Here is a 14,625-nt window from a genome sequence, read left to right on the forward strand (position 1 = left end):
AGGAAAGGCTGTTTAGCTCTCAGAAGTAAAACCTGGAGTGTACTGCCACTGGCAAACCTGTGGTAGTGAGGTGGTGGGTGCTGCCTCAGCTCTGCCTGATCTGTGAGGAGGTTCCCTCCCTGCCGGCTCTCTGCCCTCTCTTGTGCCCTGACAGAATGCTGCAGTGCCTTTGCTGTGCTCGAACGCCTTTAATCCACCATAAATGTCATGCACTGAGCACAAAAGCATTAACTCTTCCTGTCTCTCTTTCCCACTTCAGAACCCTTCAGTCTCTTCATGTCCAAACCTCACTCTCTTCATGTCTAAACATAATTATCAGTCAGATAGAATCTGTACTCAAAGAAGCAGATTGTAGTTAAACTCTTTTTATATGAATTCTATTTCATGCACATTTTCTTGCAGTTGAGGAATAAATAGAAATAAAAATAGAGAGCTCCTGGCCCAGTTCCAAATTAGGGTTTAAAAATTCATGCCCACCATAAGAATTTATATAACTTCTGAATAATTTATAGGCTGCGCCAATAACAAGGGCCTTAATATCTGATAGAGATTATTTAATCAATAGACAACAGTGCAGCGAAAAAGCTGTCAAAGAATTACAGCATGTCAGTCAGAGCTGGGCAGCTTTTGTTTCTTTCCCTGCTATGCTTATGTTATTACATATATACACCTGAGAGAATATTTTTCAGATTGGTAGCATGGGAGAGGGGTTGCCAGGCCTTTTTGTCTGTTTGTTTTTCCTAAAGAATTTTCTTTGGAAGTTTCTTTCTGGACAGTTTCATTGTTTGGTATTTGTGGCACTTACCTGAAATACCTTGTGTTTCCATATGAGCTTTCATTGAAAAAGCTTGATCCATTTAATGTTTTCATAGTAATAAATATTTGTGCTGCACCAGAGGTTCTAATTTGTGTAGCTGTGAATGTGTCATAAATTTTGTTCATCTCTAATGCTAGGAAAACAGGATCTGCATTCCCACACAGGGATGCATAGCGATGGGCTGCTGTGGGCTATCCCATCTGGCAGGAATTCTAGTATTTCACACTGTTCTTGCTAATGGTTAACAGCCAGCTTCTACAAATCATAACTAGGATGTTTGTTGTTATTGTTCTGCCATGGTTATGGTGTTTTCCATATCAAATAGCCTGTCTTCGACATTGTTTTATCAAGTATTGCTCAGAGCCAGCTTGTTTATTTTTTAAAGTCCTGCTTTGGAGATAGCATTTTGCTCCAACAGGAGGTCTATGAGCTACTTCTCAAAGTTCCCTGGAGCATGGGGAAGATGGCCTTTAATAAAACGTAGCACAGCTCACCAGATGGGAAGGAGGAATTGTCACCAAAACTAGTTCTGTGGCTGTTTTAAGTGATGCCTTTGTAGTGTGATAGCACAAAAGCAGTCTGACCATGAAAAAGACCTTACTATGCTGGGAATGGACAGGAAGGGGACAAAGAGAGCGTCTCCACACCAGCCTGCTTGTAATCACAAACATAAAACAGCTACTGGAAGCCTTATGATGGAGAAGCCAAAGCTGTTTTCAAGTATCATGGCAAAGAGTTGCCTTCAGGAAAGGGCTGAAGACATAGCTCTGTGGTTAGTGACAACAACGTGTAGAGAGCATTGTAAAAGCACAGAATTGTTTGCCTGGAAGTTTAACAAATGGATGGTGGAAGCTGGCTGTGGAGGTTGGTCAGAGGCAAAGGTCAACCTCAAAAAACTGAGGAAGAAAACCTAGACTGATTACAGGGAGAGGGCAGGAGGGACTTGGAAGTGAAGGCAGTTAGTTTGGGTTAGATAGAGTATAAAAAAGGAGACACAGAAGGTGTGGAAGGAGCAGTCAAAATGGAGAGCTAAGTACATGGTAATGCAGTGATTATCTGATACCTATTTTGAATTGCTAACAGCGGGACAAGAATATATCAAGATGAAAGAGATGATGATAAATTAATTGAGATACAACTTGTCTAGCTAAAATTAGACAAGAATTTTTAGCCATTAATGGCCTCAAATTGTGCCAGAGGAAGTTTAGATTGAATATTAGGAAGAATTTCTTCATGGAGAGGGTGGTCAAGCATTGGAATGGACTTTTCAGAGAAACGGTGGCATTCCCAAACCTGGAGGGTTTAGTGATAGGACTTGATACGTCAGATTGACGATCTTTAGTCTGACTGCCCTTCTGCTGCCATCTGTTGTACAGCAGCAAAATGTAACAGAATATTGGCAGGAAGGTTTAACTTGTAATGTCATACCACCAACATTTGCCTCTGATGTTGCGGGCCAACATCATAAAATGGAAGGCATTACTTTCAGATCAACTCTTGTATGATTCTACAATAGGAAAATAATTATCTTAGATCTCTAATTAAAAAAAAAATGTCTATAAGATATTAATAAATCCTGAATCATAATCAAATAAGCAGTGTTTCCTCTAGGGGTAAAGGAAGAAGTGGGATGGAGTGATGAGGCAGAAATCTGTTTTAGATTTTGTTTGTGTTTGAGCTGATACTAGGACAGTGAAAGACATTAAAGATGAAAATCAATGTCTTAGTTTATTACGGCGAAAAGGAAGAAATTTGTGCTCATTTTTTTAGATGAAAGCCAAAATGTTGCAATTTTTTAGTGTTTTTTAGAAAAAAAAAGCAACAGCTTTGGATCTTTTGACTACTGGTAATGGTGTCACAAATCCTCACAGCCCTAACAGGTTGGCAGCATAGCTGGATATAGCAAAAATATGATGGATTGTGTTTGTTTTGTTGAATTACATTTAAATTTGTTGTTGATCATCAAATATTTACTGATAGCTCCCAGGGAAAAATGGACCATCCACTGTGCTTATAGGAGTCCTACTGACACACTGGATTTGGAAAAGACTAAAATGTCTTGAAAGACAGTGTGTCAGGTGCAGGAATGATGTGTCACCGATGGGCTGTGTGCTGTCGTATCTTGTCATCTGCAGCATACAGGCAATTTGGGGTAATGAAGAAGAGAGGTATAGTGCTTTTTTATTAAGCTTCCACCCCAAGCTACAGAACAAACTATAGTCAACCATTGGGAGTCTGCTGGTTCCTAATATAGTCACAATCTGAGGGGCACAAGGGTTGGTCTAAGGCCACTTTCTGCATATTCATCTTGGCTTACTCCATCTCTTTTACAGACAGAAATCATCCCTCCTTTCCTGTACTGTTTGGTTTCTGTTATTATTTGTTTATTGTTTGGGTAAAAGAGTAAACAAAGAGTAAAGTGAAATGAAGTGTAGTAGGCTCATTGCAGTGAAACAAGAAGCAAGGAGGGAGTCAAGGTTTTTCCTTTTCTAAGCTGCATGTATGTTTCTAATATGTTATGTGTTAGATCATTTGAGGTCAGGAACTTGCTGGCTTTTACTGGGGAGGTGGTGATGCTGGGAGACAGATGGTAAAAATGACAAAGGGAATAGTCAGAATGTTGCTGCACCCAATCTCTCTGCTCTTCTCCAACAGATGGAATCATTCTTGCATTAAGCATTGAGCTCCTTTGTCTTGAAAGACCAAACTCTTGTTTTCTTGGAGTTTTCAATCTTCACCATAGATTTTTTTGTGTTCTGACTTGTACCAGGAGTGTGAAGGGATATTGTGCCAGACTCGGACACAGTTGGTTTTATGAAAGCTGCTATACCCCTCTCAGTATTATCCAGCAGGAGGGATGTCTGCCACCAGCTTTTCCTTTCCTTGAGCCTTCTTTGCAATGGCGATCACAGAGCAAGGTTGTTTTTCTTTACAGTAAAGTGACTGATGCCATCAGTCTTACATAGACATAATGTACTTCCTTTCATTAGCTTATTCTAATTGAAAAACACTTCTTGAAAGCCTTTCAGAATGTGTATGTTCTTTTATGGAGTTACTCACACATATATAGATACAGATAGTTATACATAGCATTTAGTGGGGATTGTGTATCTATATGGTGGTAGAACTGGCACAACGCTTGGAAGTACTTTCAACCTCTTTCTTTGGCCTATTTGGAAATCACGTGTACTGCTCCTGTGCCATGTAATGTGCTGGCACCACATTGGCTTGCACAGAGATGGAGGCAGGTGCTGAATGATGCCCTTGTTTCATCGAAAATCTCCTAGTTGGGGGCTATCCTAAAAAAAACCCATCGTACTGTAGGGAATAGGGTTGGCGGGTGACCAGCTGCAAATGTGAGCTCAGAAATGCAACATAACCATATTGTGCTTGTGGAACCATCCCCGCAGCATTTATTTCTTGTACTTGACCACTGGGGAATGTGTTTGTCGTCCTTCTCACTCCTGTCACGTTGGGGCTTTGTCAGATCAGAATACATTGTTGCTGTGCTTCTCTGTGTCCCCTGACTTGTCAGAGGCACAAATCTTTTTCAGATGCTCTCCCCTGTTCACTTCCATTATTATATCTGGTGCTTCTGGGTGGCAAGCAGAAATGAATAACCTTGTAAATGCTCCCTGTCTTTCAATTTGTTTTATTTTCCATACAGCGTGTCAGTGCATTTTTGTTGAGTGTTTTTAATAAGATGATGCTGATGAAAATAAATTGCTTTGCAGTTCCTGCTGTGGGTGACAGAAATGCTGGGTCTGTAATTTTCCAAAACTGTGCATTTGAAACAAGTGTAGTGTTTGCCTGTAACCACAATCATCTTCATGAAATTCCTCGCAGAAAAAATAAAGCTATCAGTTTGAATGTTGGGGGCAAGATTCACTGCTTATCCAGCTTCTGCTGGGCACAGTTAGAGAAGGAGCTGTGAAGGAGAGTTTTAGGACTGATTCTCTGCCATATAGGATGTTTAGCCAGATCTCTCTGGTGAGAATGAGTTATAGAGCGGACCTTCTTATTGGGGTGTCTGTTAGCCAGGATTTGAGGAGTCAGTGCTGGAACTTTACATTGTGGGCACCATGGTACCCATGGCTGCTGCACATCAGCTTTCTTCTGACTGTTTCAGTATCTTGCTGGGAAAGAGTAAGGCAGATAAATGGTAAGGCAGATAAATGGTTATCTCCTGGGTACCAAGTCTGGCGAGTACCCATCTCTTCTGGGACTGAAGGTAACCTGGATGTTTCAAATGTGATTTTTGAGTCAAGATTTTTCGCGTTGCTCACTTAAATGAAAAATTGTCAATATTGCTGTATTTTCATAACTTGTTTTTTATTTCATTAGAAACGCAGAAGCTATAGATACAGTTCCCTAAAGTTTAGAAATTCATCTTGTTGTCTGCCTTTTTATGCTCTCATCCTACCTTACCTAGCTATCAAGACAGTGATAATGTCAGTCCCTTGCTGCATTCTCTGCTGCATTTCTGAAGGGGAAGCACTTTCTGTTTTTGCTGGCTAGGATACAACCCATGGCTGCTGCACTGTAGCTGTCAGATGATACAGGAGCTCAGGTCCCACTTTTGCGACTTGAAGGCTAATGCTGTTATCATTAAACATTTTTAATATGTTTACTACTTTACTTTCCATAGACTCCTTCAGCTATTCCATCCTTTAGTAAACTTTGAAAACAGGAATTATTAAGCTCCCAAGCTTATAAAACTATTCCTCTTCTTCCATATCAGAGATTTCCTCTGAGATTACATTTCTCAAGTTACAGAAAAGGAAGTATCCTGGATTAATATTTTTCATCGTCCTCTCAAATATGAGAAGTTGGATTAATACTAGTAGTAAAGATGACTGGTTGTAAAGCAAAGGTTTGGTTGATGGTGCTGTACTACTTCCCTAAGGAAGCTACTAGGCTCAGCTAGGCAGCATTTACAGAGATTTATGCTTATTTTTCTTCTATTTTGCTGAATTTTGTTACATCCACTTACAGCAACAAGATGGCCCATCCATGGCAGGTCCTTTCCTTCCAGAAGATTTCACTTTTCTCTCTTTGATTGCCAGAGTGCTGTATGAGGACTGGGCTTTTCTCTCTCCCTCCTGGGTCCCCACTGTGCTGCATTTATTTGCTCAGTGTCACATTCTTCTCATGTGAGCTGGGAGGAACAGCTGCTCCAGCAAGTCACTGCTGTTGAGCTGCAAGAGCTGAAGCCCTTTGTTTAGGCTGTGCACATGTAGTTCTTTTGATCTTTTCTCATAATTTAAACTGTTCACCTTTTTTTTCTTTTTTTCTTTTTTAAAATTATTTATTTTTTTCTGAATTCCCTTTAGTTTGTTGACATCTGTCTGGGTCCTGAGTGTCCAAGGCAGAACAGTACATGAGGACAGCTTTGCCAAAGCTATTTAATAAAAGAACTGTCATCTTGGTTAAAAGACACGAGCGTTCCACAGTAGCTTTAAGAGCTGCCTTGAAAGCTTATACCTGATTCTCTTCTTCCCCTCCTTGGCCTTATGAGGCATTTTTGGCTTTTAGTTTCTCACTCACTAGGCCATTGAACACTAAATGCAATAAATCTGTAAGATACTCATCATTTTAAGTCATTGGCTTGTGTGAAATTTGCAGAAGAACCCTGTTAAAAATATTAACCATTTTTTCTTTTAAAATTTTGTTTCTCTTCATTTGTTTCCAGAAGGGTTCTTGACCAAATATAAAAATGCTTATACATAGCTGTGTGTGAGAGGCTGCTGTGATGGTGTACTTACAAATCCTGACTTTGTTGTTGTTTTTTTTCTAGGTACTTGGTGCTAGAACACGTGTCAGGTGGGGAGCTCTTCGACTATCTTGTAAAAAAGGGAAGATTGACACCAAAAGAAGCCAGGAAGTTCTTCCGACAAATCATCTCTGCTTTAGACTTCTGCCATAGTCATTCAATATGGTGAGTACAGTCATTCCCAACAGGATTTACCTGTTACATAAAAGCACATACTAAAAGCATCTTATTTCCTGACATGTACTATTAAATAACCAATGTTGTAAAGCTGTAAAGGCATTGTGTGAAGTCCTGGCATGTTTTTAAATTCTTGGCTGTCTGTGAGGATGTGTACCAGTCAGGAACAGACATTTCATGGAGAAAAATATGTTTGGAAGAGAATTCATTCACAGGGAATGGTTTGATCAGGAAAACCAAAACCACTGTGGTAAAGCTTTTTAATTTCTGTCATTCTTTGGGACATTTGCTAATAATTGAGGATTACAAACACTATTTTGAAGTGAGTCCCTAAAGAAACTTGGGACAGATACCAATGCAGCCAAGTCATTTTATGGCTTCCTTCAGTTTTTGGAAACCTGCTGGCTTTTGGCAACTTTGACCAAGTCCCTTCTGGGCATTTGAGTCATTGTTGCCTTTAATTTCCTTTCCTATAGGGAAGAATTTGCTTGATGTGTCTGCAGTTGATATTAACAAACCCCATCAGGCTATTTTAACATAAAGTGTGGTTTATCCTATTTGTTTGGGTGATGTTTTAAACTGGACCAGTTTCCACTTAATCTTCAGCAAGTTTAGCTAGTTTGAATGTTTCTGAAATCAGCATTCAGAAATGAAATTGTTACAATGAGTCTGAGCACACAGTTTCTATACAGCTGCTGACCTGCTTATTTCTCAGAAATGCAGCTCCTTGCAGTAAGATTGGCTGGGGGAGACCATTTACATTACGTCTGTGTGGTTGCTTCTTTGTTGCCACAGACAGCCACAGATTCCCCTCTGCAGGAGGCTGCGGGCTGCTGTTAGATACTGCAGTAGCTGGGTTTGCATAATCACCCTGTGGATACTTCTCAGTAATGATACAGAGATTTCTGTAACCCCCAGCTTTGTGCTGAGACCTCACATACCAGATACCTGCAGCACAAATGGCATTTATGTACGCTGGGCAGTGTAACGACTGATGGACTGTATACATCGATGGTTCTGTTCACTGCGTGGCTTCAGGCTTAGAGATCTGATCCAAGAAGCCTCAAATAACGTTTAAGTACAACTGAAAAGAAATTATTTATTCTTTCAAATGAATATTCCATAGAAATATGATTCACAATTCGGACAGAAGTTTCTATGAAAACATTCACCTCAGTCCTTTGGGCTTTTGTTGGATGCCTTGTGACATGTCTGAATAATAAACTCAGCAAGGCTCGTAGTGAGGCTGTCAACATGACAGACAAGCATTTCTGCGGGTTTAAGGATATGTGGAATTTCTAAGGCAGAGTGCACGTCTCTCTTGAGGAATCCATTTTCCTCTGTTAAACATATTGGATTGTAGGCAGTAGTCTTGTTTAGAAGTAAATCCCCTGTCTCCTTGCCAACTCCCACTCTACTAACATCTAGTGCTGAATAAGCTAGCAGTAAATCATAAGCTCTCCTTCCTTCCCGGTCACTCTGAGACTTGTGTGGTTGGTGTTATACTAGACTGTGTGATATTCTGAACAGTTATCATAAACCCTTTTTGAGAATCGGAGCATGCATAAATACATTTGTGTGCATCTGTGTGAATATAAAAGTTAATGTGCTTTCCTAAGCAATGAAGCCTGACCTTGTCCTGTCGTGGGGCAGTGAAATGACAAATCATCTCATCAGCCAGGTTATCCAGTTATGACCACATTGAAAAATGAAGGCTTCTGCTTTGGTTAATGACTAAACGTGTGTGCCTCTAACTCACTGGCAGAATGGATTAATAGCCTGGTATCCCTAGACCCATATCATCGTCCGATCTTCTTCCAATACCTTCCAAAACACAGAGAAGCATCTGTGGCTTGCTTTTACAGCAGTGTGTAGCCATATTAAGCTTTCACTGTTCAAAATGTGTTGATGCATTGGGATTCATGGATCAAAGAATCAGAAGGGATTCCCCAGTTCTCGCATCAATAAAAGGCTTCTGCTGCTACTGTATGGAGAGATCACCTGTGTCTGAGAAGGTACCTTCGAACAAGCAGCTCAGAGAAGGAAGCAAAATAGGCTTGGAGTTTGAACGTGCTTTCATGGCTCTCATGTTGTTTTTTGAAAAGTAGGAGCTTTCCATTATTACATAGGTTGCTCTGAAAGTAATGCCTTGTATTTGTTTCCATGGAAACTACAACAGTTAGAAATAGCACAGTAACACTACTTGATAGAGGAGGTTCTCAGCTACAAACTGTTGTTTTGCAACAGAATCACCACCATTAGCTATGCATTTTTGTCAGGAATAAACAAGAGCCAGATGCCACGCTCATAAAAATCTGTACCGGCACAAGTGACCCACTGTTTCACAGCTGCTATGATGGCATCATTGCTAGGAAAATGTTGCCCATGCAGTCCAGCTTTCACTGTGCTCACATCCACTGTTTGGTCTCCATAAACATTCAGCAAGTGTCAATGAATGTCACTGGGTGCCATTTTTTTTCTGCATGGTGGAATTCAGTGATTCATCTTCGCCTCATCCTCACTTCCACATCAGATGCCATTCTGTCATACTGCCCCTCTGCTGCCATCTGTCTCATGGCAATAATGTGTAATGAAATATCGATGGGAAGGTTCAACCTCTGCTGCCATACCACCAGTATCCACCTTTGCTGTCATGGGCCAACATAATAAAATAGAGGAGTTACTTTCTGAGCAGTCCTCATATTTTATTTAGTGGAAACTAGAAGCAAAGATTTGAGGTATCTCACTCTGAAGTGCAGTCACATATAGTTTGGTTGTATGCTTACTTATGGGGAAAAAGCTCTCAGATAACATACTTCTCAGTTCTGTAAGGGCTTCCCATGCTGTGCTTTTTTGAAAAGCAGTGCTGTGTGGAGGTATTATATGTGATCCTGCGAACAGCGTATCTGTGTTACCCTGGTGCTTTGCCTGAGCCAGCAAGCAGAATGGTGAGCTCAGTGATGCAGCAGCACTGCTCTGCTTCCAGCTCTGTGCAAGCTCTGAGGGCTCTGTGCTGTGCTGCAGCACATGGATGTGCTCAGAAGTGGTGTGAGAAATGGCAGAGTAACCTGGAGTCCCTTGGACGTAAGACTGGCTAGGACAGAGGTTTGGGATGTAACTAACGATTTTTTCCTAAGCTACCAAAGAAAGGGTGTCTACTCTCTTACATCAGTACCTTTAAGATGTCTGAGCTGGAATGCTGCGAATCAATAATCCTTTTGCTTATCTTACTTCCATAGTGTGGGAAAGCTCCCTGCTAATTCAGCACCACCTATAATTACTGTAAAACAATGTAGGAGCAAATACTGGGGTAGGTAGCAAATTCTGACTTTCCTCAGGAAGAGGCTCTTATTTGCAGCAAGGGAATGCTGCAGCACGGGAGGAGGTGGGAGCCGGGCAGAGCGAGCTGGCGGGTGCCGCATTGGCTGGGGGTGACATCACCACCAAAAGCTGGGATTGGCTGCGTCCTTATTTTGTGTGTTGGGTTTGTGCTTTGGTCAAGCTCATATTTGGTGTCTGTATCTCACAAGCTGACAAATAAAAATATGATTACAGAAAATGCCCCGTGGCAAACCTTATTACGGCTTCAGAGATAACAGATAATGCCAATTACTGCACAGGGCAGTGGTGACATTGAGAGGAAATTCCCTGCGGTAATGAGCAGCGAGATTATTATTTCATTTTATTTTTATTTTGGTTGGGTTTCATTTTGTGTTATGTTTTTTGGTGCGTTTTTGTTGTTGGCTGGTTTTTATTTTTCATAGCTCAGGAGGGGTTAAGGCAGTTTCTTTATGAATATTGATAAATGACAATTATGAGGTCCCTTTCTCCTTTTATTGCCTGGGGCTGTGCCTGCTTGACTACGCACAAGGATCTTGTTGAAGTGTGTCTGTGTGTGTGTGCATAGGCATGGGGGTGTGTGACTTAGAGGGTTAAGGCAATGAATAAGAGCTTTGTTTGGCTTCGCCTTGTGTTCTTACCATCGGAGCAGGCAAGAAATGGCTCCTTATAAAATAGCACTTTGAGATTTCACAGCAGTGGTGCTAAAACCTCTCATATATTACTGCAGGCAGGAGCTGCAGAACACTGTCAGTAGAGGAAACACGCTTTTATGAAGAAATCTGGGATGCATTCAGGAAGCAGAGAAAGCCAAAGAGTGCCAGGTGCCATGAGTAACCTGTCCTGTTAGGTAGTACCCCCTTCCTAGTGCCTCCTGCTTTGCCTTGCTTCTTTTATAAGGAGGATGCAGAGATGTGTGTCCACAGCTGGACACTTTCAAATTATGACCCAAACCCTCCAAATGTGAAAGTGGGCGTGGAACCATGGGATTCAGTAGTGTTGATTTCTGGTATTTCTTCTGGGGGTCTCTGAGTCTTTAGATTTTGAAGTTTTCTTTTAGACCATCAAATTAGAAGTGAGCCCTCTTTCCCTGATGAGAACTGAGATTTGACAATCTTTGCCTGAATCCAGGAGCTGCGTACCTGGGTCTGAGACTCACTCTAAGCAGTGAAGAATTTAGACATTTTCTTTGTACAAAAAACTGGAGAAATAACATTAAGTACAGCAGCTGCAGTGTCAAAAAACAAAGTTAGCAGCTCAGCTAAAGTCAGAGGATATGTGTTTTCCCAAGTTTATCTCTTTACATAAGCCACTGGAAACTCAAAAATGGCTAAGTCTTACTGCAAGCACAACCAGGTAGCATTCTTTGGCAAGCGCATTCATGGTCATCAGACTTGGCAGTCTGTTCTGTCTTTGGATTACACGAATATATGTTTTGAGGCAAAGATTTTAGGGAGGGACAGTATATACTAATGCACCAGTACAAATAATTGCATTAAAAACAGATAAGGTTTCAGGCATTCAAGCACTTCTTCAGGATTCCTGATATGTTTAGAGATCATGTCCTTTTTCCTAGTTGTATTTGCTTGTTCTGCAGGATTCTGTGAAATATTACTGCATTTGAGTGTAGAAACCATGACCATGACTCTATAACAATTATTCCTCTGTAGGTAGATGCCAGTTACACGTTTGGATCTTATTTGTAGAAGCAAGAGAAAATAAGGCAAAGGGCTTTTTCTGCTTCTGAAAAGTAAAAATATTGCTTCTCATACTAGTAGCACTGATAAATTACTTGCATCACATCAGACTTCTGCTAAGCACTTATAAGAGGCATACTGCAGAACAATTATTCTGTGGTTGGGCCCTTCTGGGATTTTGGGGTCAGTAAGAAAAGCATTTGCAAAGTAGCCAACAATTTGATTAGTACAAATGACCTGCAACTACACCAATTAGGAGGTTTCTTGGATTAGAAATCTATGACCTACAATGAGTTGTCATAGAAACTGATAGGAATGTTTCAGCACAAAAATCACTTTAAAATAATGGGTTGGCTTATCGTCTTGTGCCAAGTGACATAGTTTCCTTGAATCCAAGATCTTGAATCTGTCTCTACACCCAAAATCTTCTGCCAGCCCAGGGTGAGAGGGAGAGGGTGACTGTTTTACTTCTATTTTTAACCATGCTGCAGTTGTCTGCAGTACAGCTGTAGGGATGTTCCCAGAGCAGGAGGACAGGTTAAGAGAGGCAGTGGGATTGTGCTTGAGGAGCTGGCTGGATAACATCACTGGGAGTGAACAGAAAGTAAATATGGCCAGTGTGTGTGTGTGTGAAGCTGGAACACATTAATGAATGTGTGTGATTCTCATTTTCTCATTTCCATAGGACCCTTTTTTTCAGACCTCTGTCTCTTACTCTCTCTCCATCCCCATCTAGTGCTGCAGTGGAATTGTAAAGCCTTTGTTGTACTCTGTGAAAGAGGGATGTTGCAGAGAGCCTGACGGTGTCATAGCTTATCTAATGGCTCCCTTTCACTCCCACATCTCCCTTCCAAAGCCTGCTGCACACGAGCTCATGCAGCTGACTTCTTACTCCATTGTCTGGGATGAGGAGCTCTGGGCAGTCTGTGACGACACTGGCTCAGGATTTCAGTGACTTCTGCAGGGCTGCATTTCCCTTTCAGATTCTTTTTCAGCATATGTAGGGCTCAAGAGGAATGCTGGCTATGTTTGTCACAAAATAGGTTGCTTTCTTCCATTCTGATTTTCCAGCCATGTGCTAAAGCCCCTACATCTTTAGAGTCTTTAGAACAACCAAAAGGGAACAAGTCCTCTGTACCACCTGCAGAGAGAGAAGTTGATGTGGTCATATAAGACATAGAGAGCTAGAGAGATCAGCTGGAATGGGACCAGATTAAATACATTTACTCTGCAATGTTCCATTAGTGCCAAGTAATTACCACATACAGTGGGATTTTAGTTTTGTTTTGTTTCATTTTGGCATAAGAGAATTCTTTCCAAATATGAATGCATAAGGCCATCCAGGCAGATAGGCTCTTAGGTAAATTATAACAAACCTTCCCTATTCCCATATGTTCCTCTCCCTTCCCTCTGGCATTTGGAAACTGGCAGTATAAAGATGGGAAATGCAAATACAGGGAGGAAGGTTTGTTACCACTGGCAGTGATGCTGCTTCTGCCACTCTTGGGTAGGCTCTTGGCCTCAATGCTATCCCCAAGATGGTCCCCAGATTTAAGTGCTCCAAAAATAGAGAGCAGGGATATATCCCAGCTAGAAGCTGGGGTATGAAATTCTCATGTGGTTGAGCTTGCGAGCATTGTCTGATCCCATTGGCACCACGATTACTGAGAGGAGTGCTACTGCAATGCAAAAAAAAAACAACAGAAAACTTATGGCTGCCATGATGTTCATGAACTCACCGTCCCTACCTGGCACTAGAGTGTGTGTTAAAAGAGATATGGAATGGGTCAGGGAGCTACATAACTGCTCAATGGCAGTTCTTGTTGTTTGGGGCCCAGTCAGCAATAACTGTATCAATTCTTGACAGAGTCCACTTGCTGCTCTACTGATTGGGCTGTCATGAAGAGAAGGTTATTATTCTTGGTTTAATTTTGTTGTTTAGAGAACAACAGAAAAAAAACACAAAAACTGTAAAGGTCTACTGCCACCTCTAATTTCATATGTACTACCTCACTATCTTTTGTGCCATGTGTCCTGAAGGAGGGCAATGTAAGAGCTTTCGAAATGCTCTCTGTGAGATGAGGACTTCTACCTAAAGACTACCATCAGCTCAGGCTGGCTGATCATTCAGGTAAAAGCATTGTACAGCACAAGGTGAAGCTCATTCCACATCTGACATGTGGATGATGGCACCCTGTATCCCCTATCTTACTGTGACTCTGAAAATAAATATATAAAAATAATTTTTGTCACTTTACAGGAACTTTATTTTTCTAGTTGGTCCTCTCTTAAACTTGAGTGTTGTGCCTGTGTTGTGGTTACCAGGTGATGTGAAGACAGGATGAAACAGTGAAGAGACTTCTTTCCCCTGGTGAATAATATATTCTTTATCAAAGGTGTCATCCCTTTCCTTTCACTGCCTCTGAGTGATCTGGGAGTGAGGCTCACTCAGAACTCACGTACTTGGTGCTCCAGCCAGAGCTTGAGGCAAGTGTGCTGAGACTGCTGGCTCTAAGGGAAGGAAGGGTAGTGTTCGTACATCTCCTTTAGCTGTGCCGTTCTCCTGAACAAATGTGAGGTGTTTTGTAATGAACATAAGATCATTTCCAAGACATTGTCATGCTTCATATGTTTCTAAGAGGGGGCAGAGACAGAATTCCTTTACAGGTGGATGGAGGTATAATACACGTGCATCCTTGAGCAGTGCTAGAGGAGTGTTGTAAAAATGAAGACAAGATGGCATAAAGCTAATGCTGAACTCTGTTATGGGTGTTGCTGGATTAGATTGTGCTAATGCTGGGTCTTCAGTTTTTGGGCAGGTA

At 41.3% G+C, this 14,625-nt stretch overlaps 1 protein-coding gene across 19 annotated transcripts in view; it reads left to right on the forward strand.

Moving 5' to 3' along the window:
* Nucleotides 1-14,625, forward strand: part of BRSK2 (BR serine/threonine kinase 2) — a 288,040-nt gene that overhangs the window by 191,459 nt on the left and 81,956 nt on the right. For all 19 annotated transcript variants that reach the window (XM_032444828.1, XM_032444827.1, XM_032444826.1 and 16 more), the window contains one exon: nucleotides 6,615-6,755. In XM_032444828.1, the coding sequence (XP_032300719.1) occupies nucleotides 6,615-6,755 (141 nt within the window). The remainder of the gene's footprint in view (nucleotides 1-6,614; nucleotides 6,756-14,625) is intronic.

Source organism: Coturnix japonica, chromosome 5, assembly GCF_001577835.2.
Source record: "Coturnix japonica isolate 7356 chromosome 5, Coturnix japonica 2.1, whole genome shotgun sequence".
NCBI lineage: Eukaryota > Metazoa > Chordata > Aves > Galliformes > Phasianidae > Coturnix > Coturnix japonica.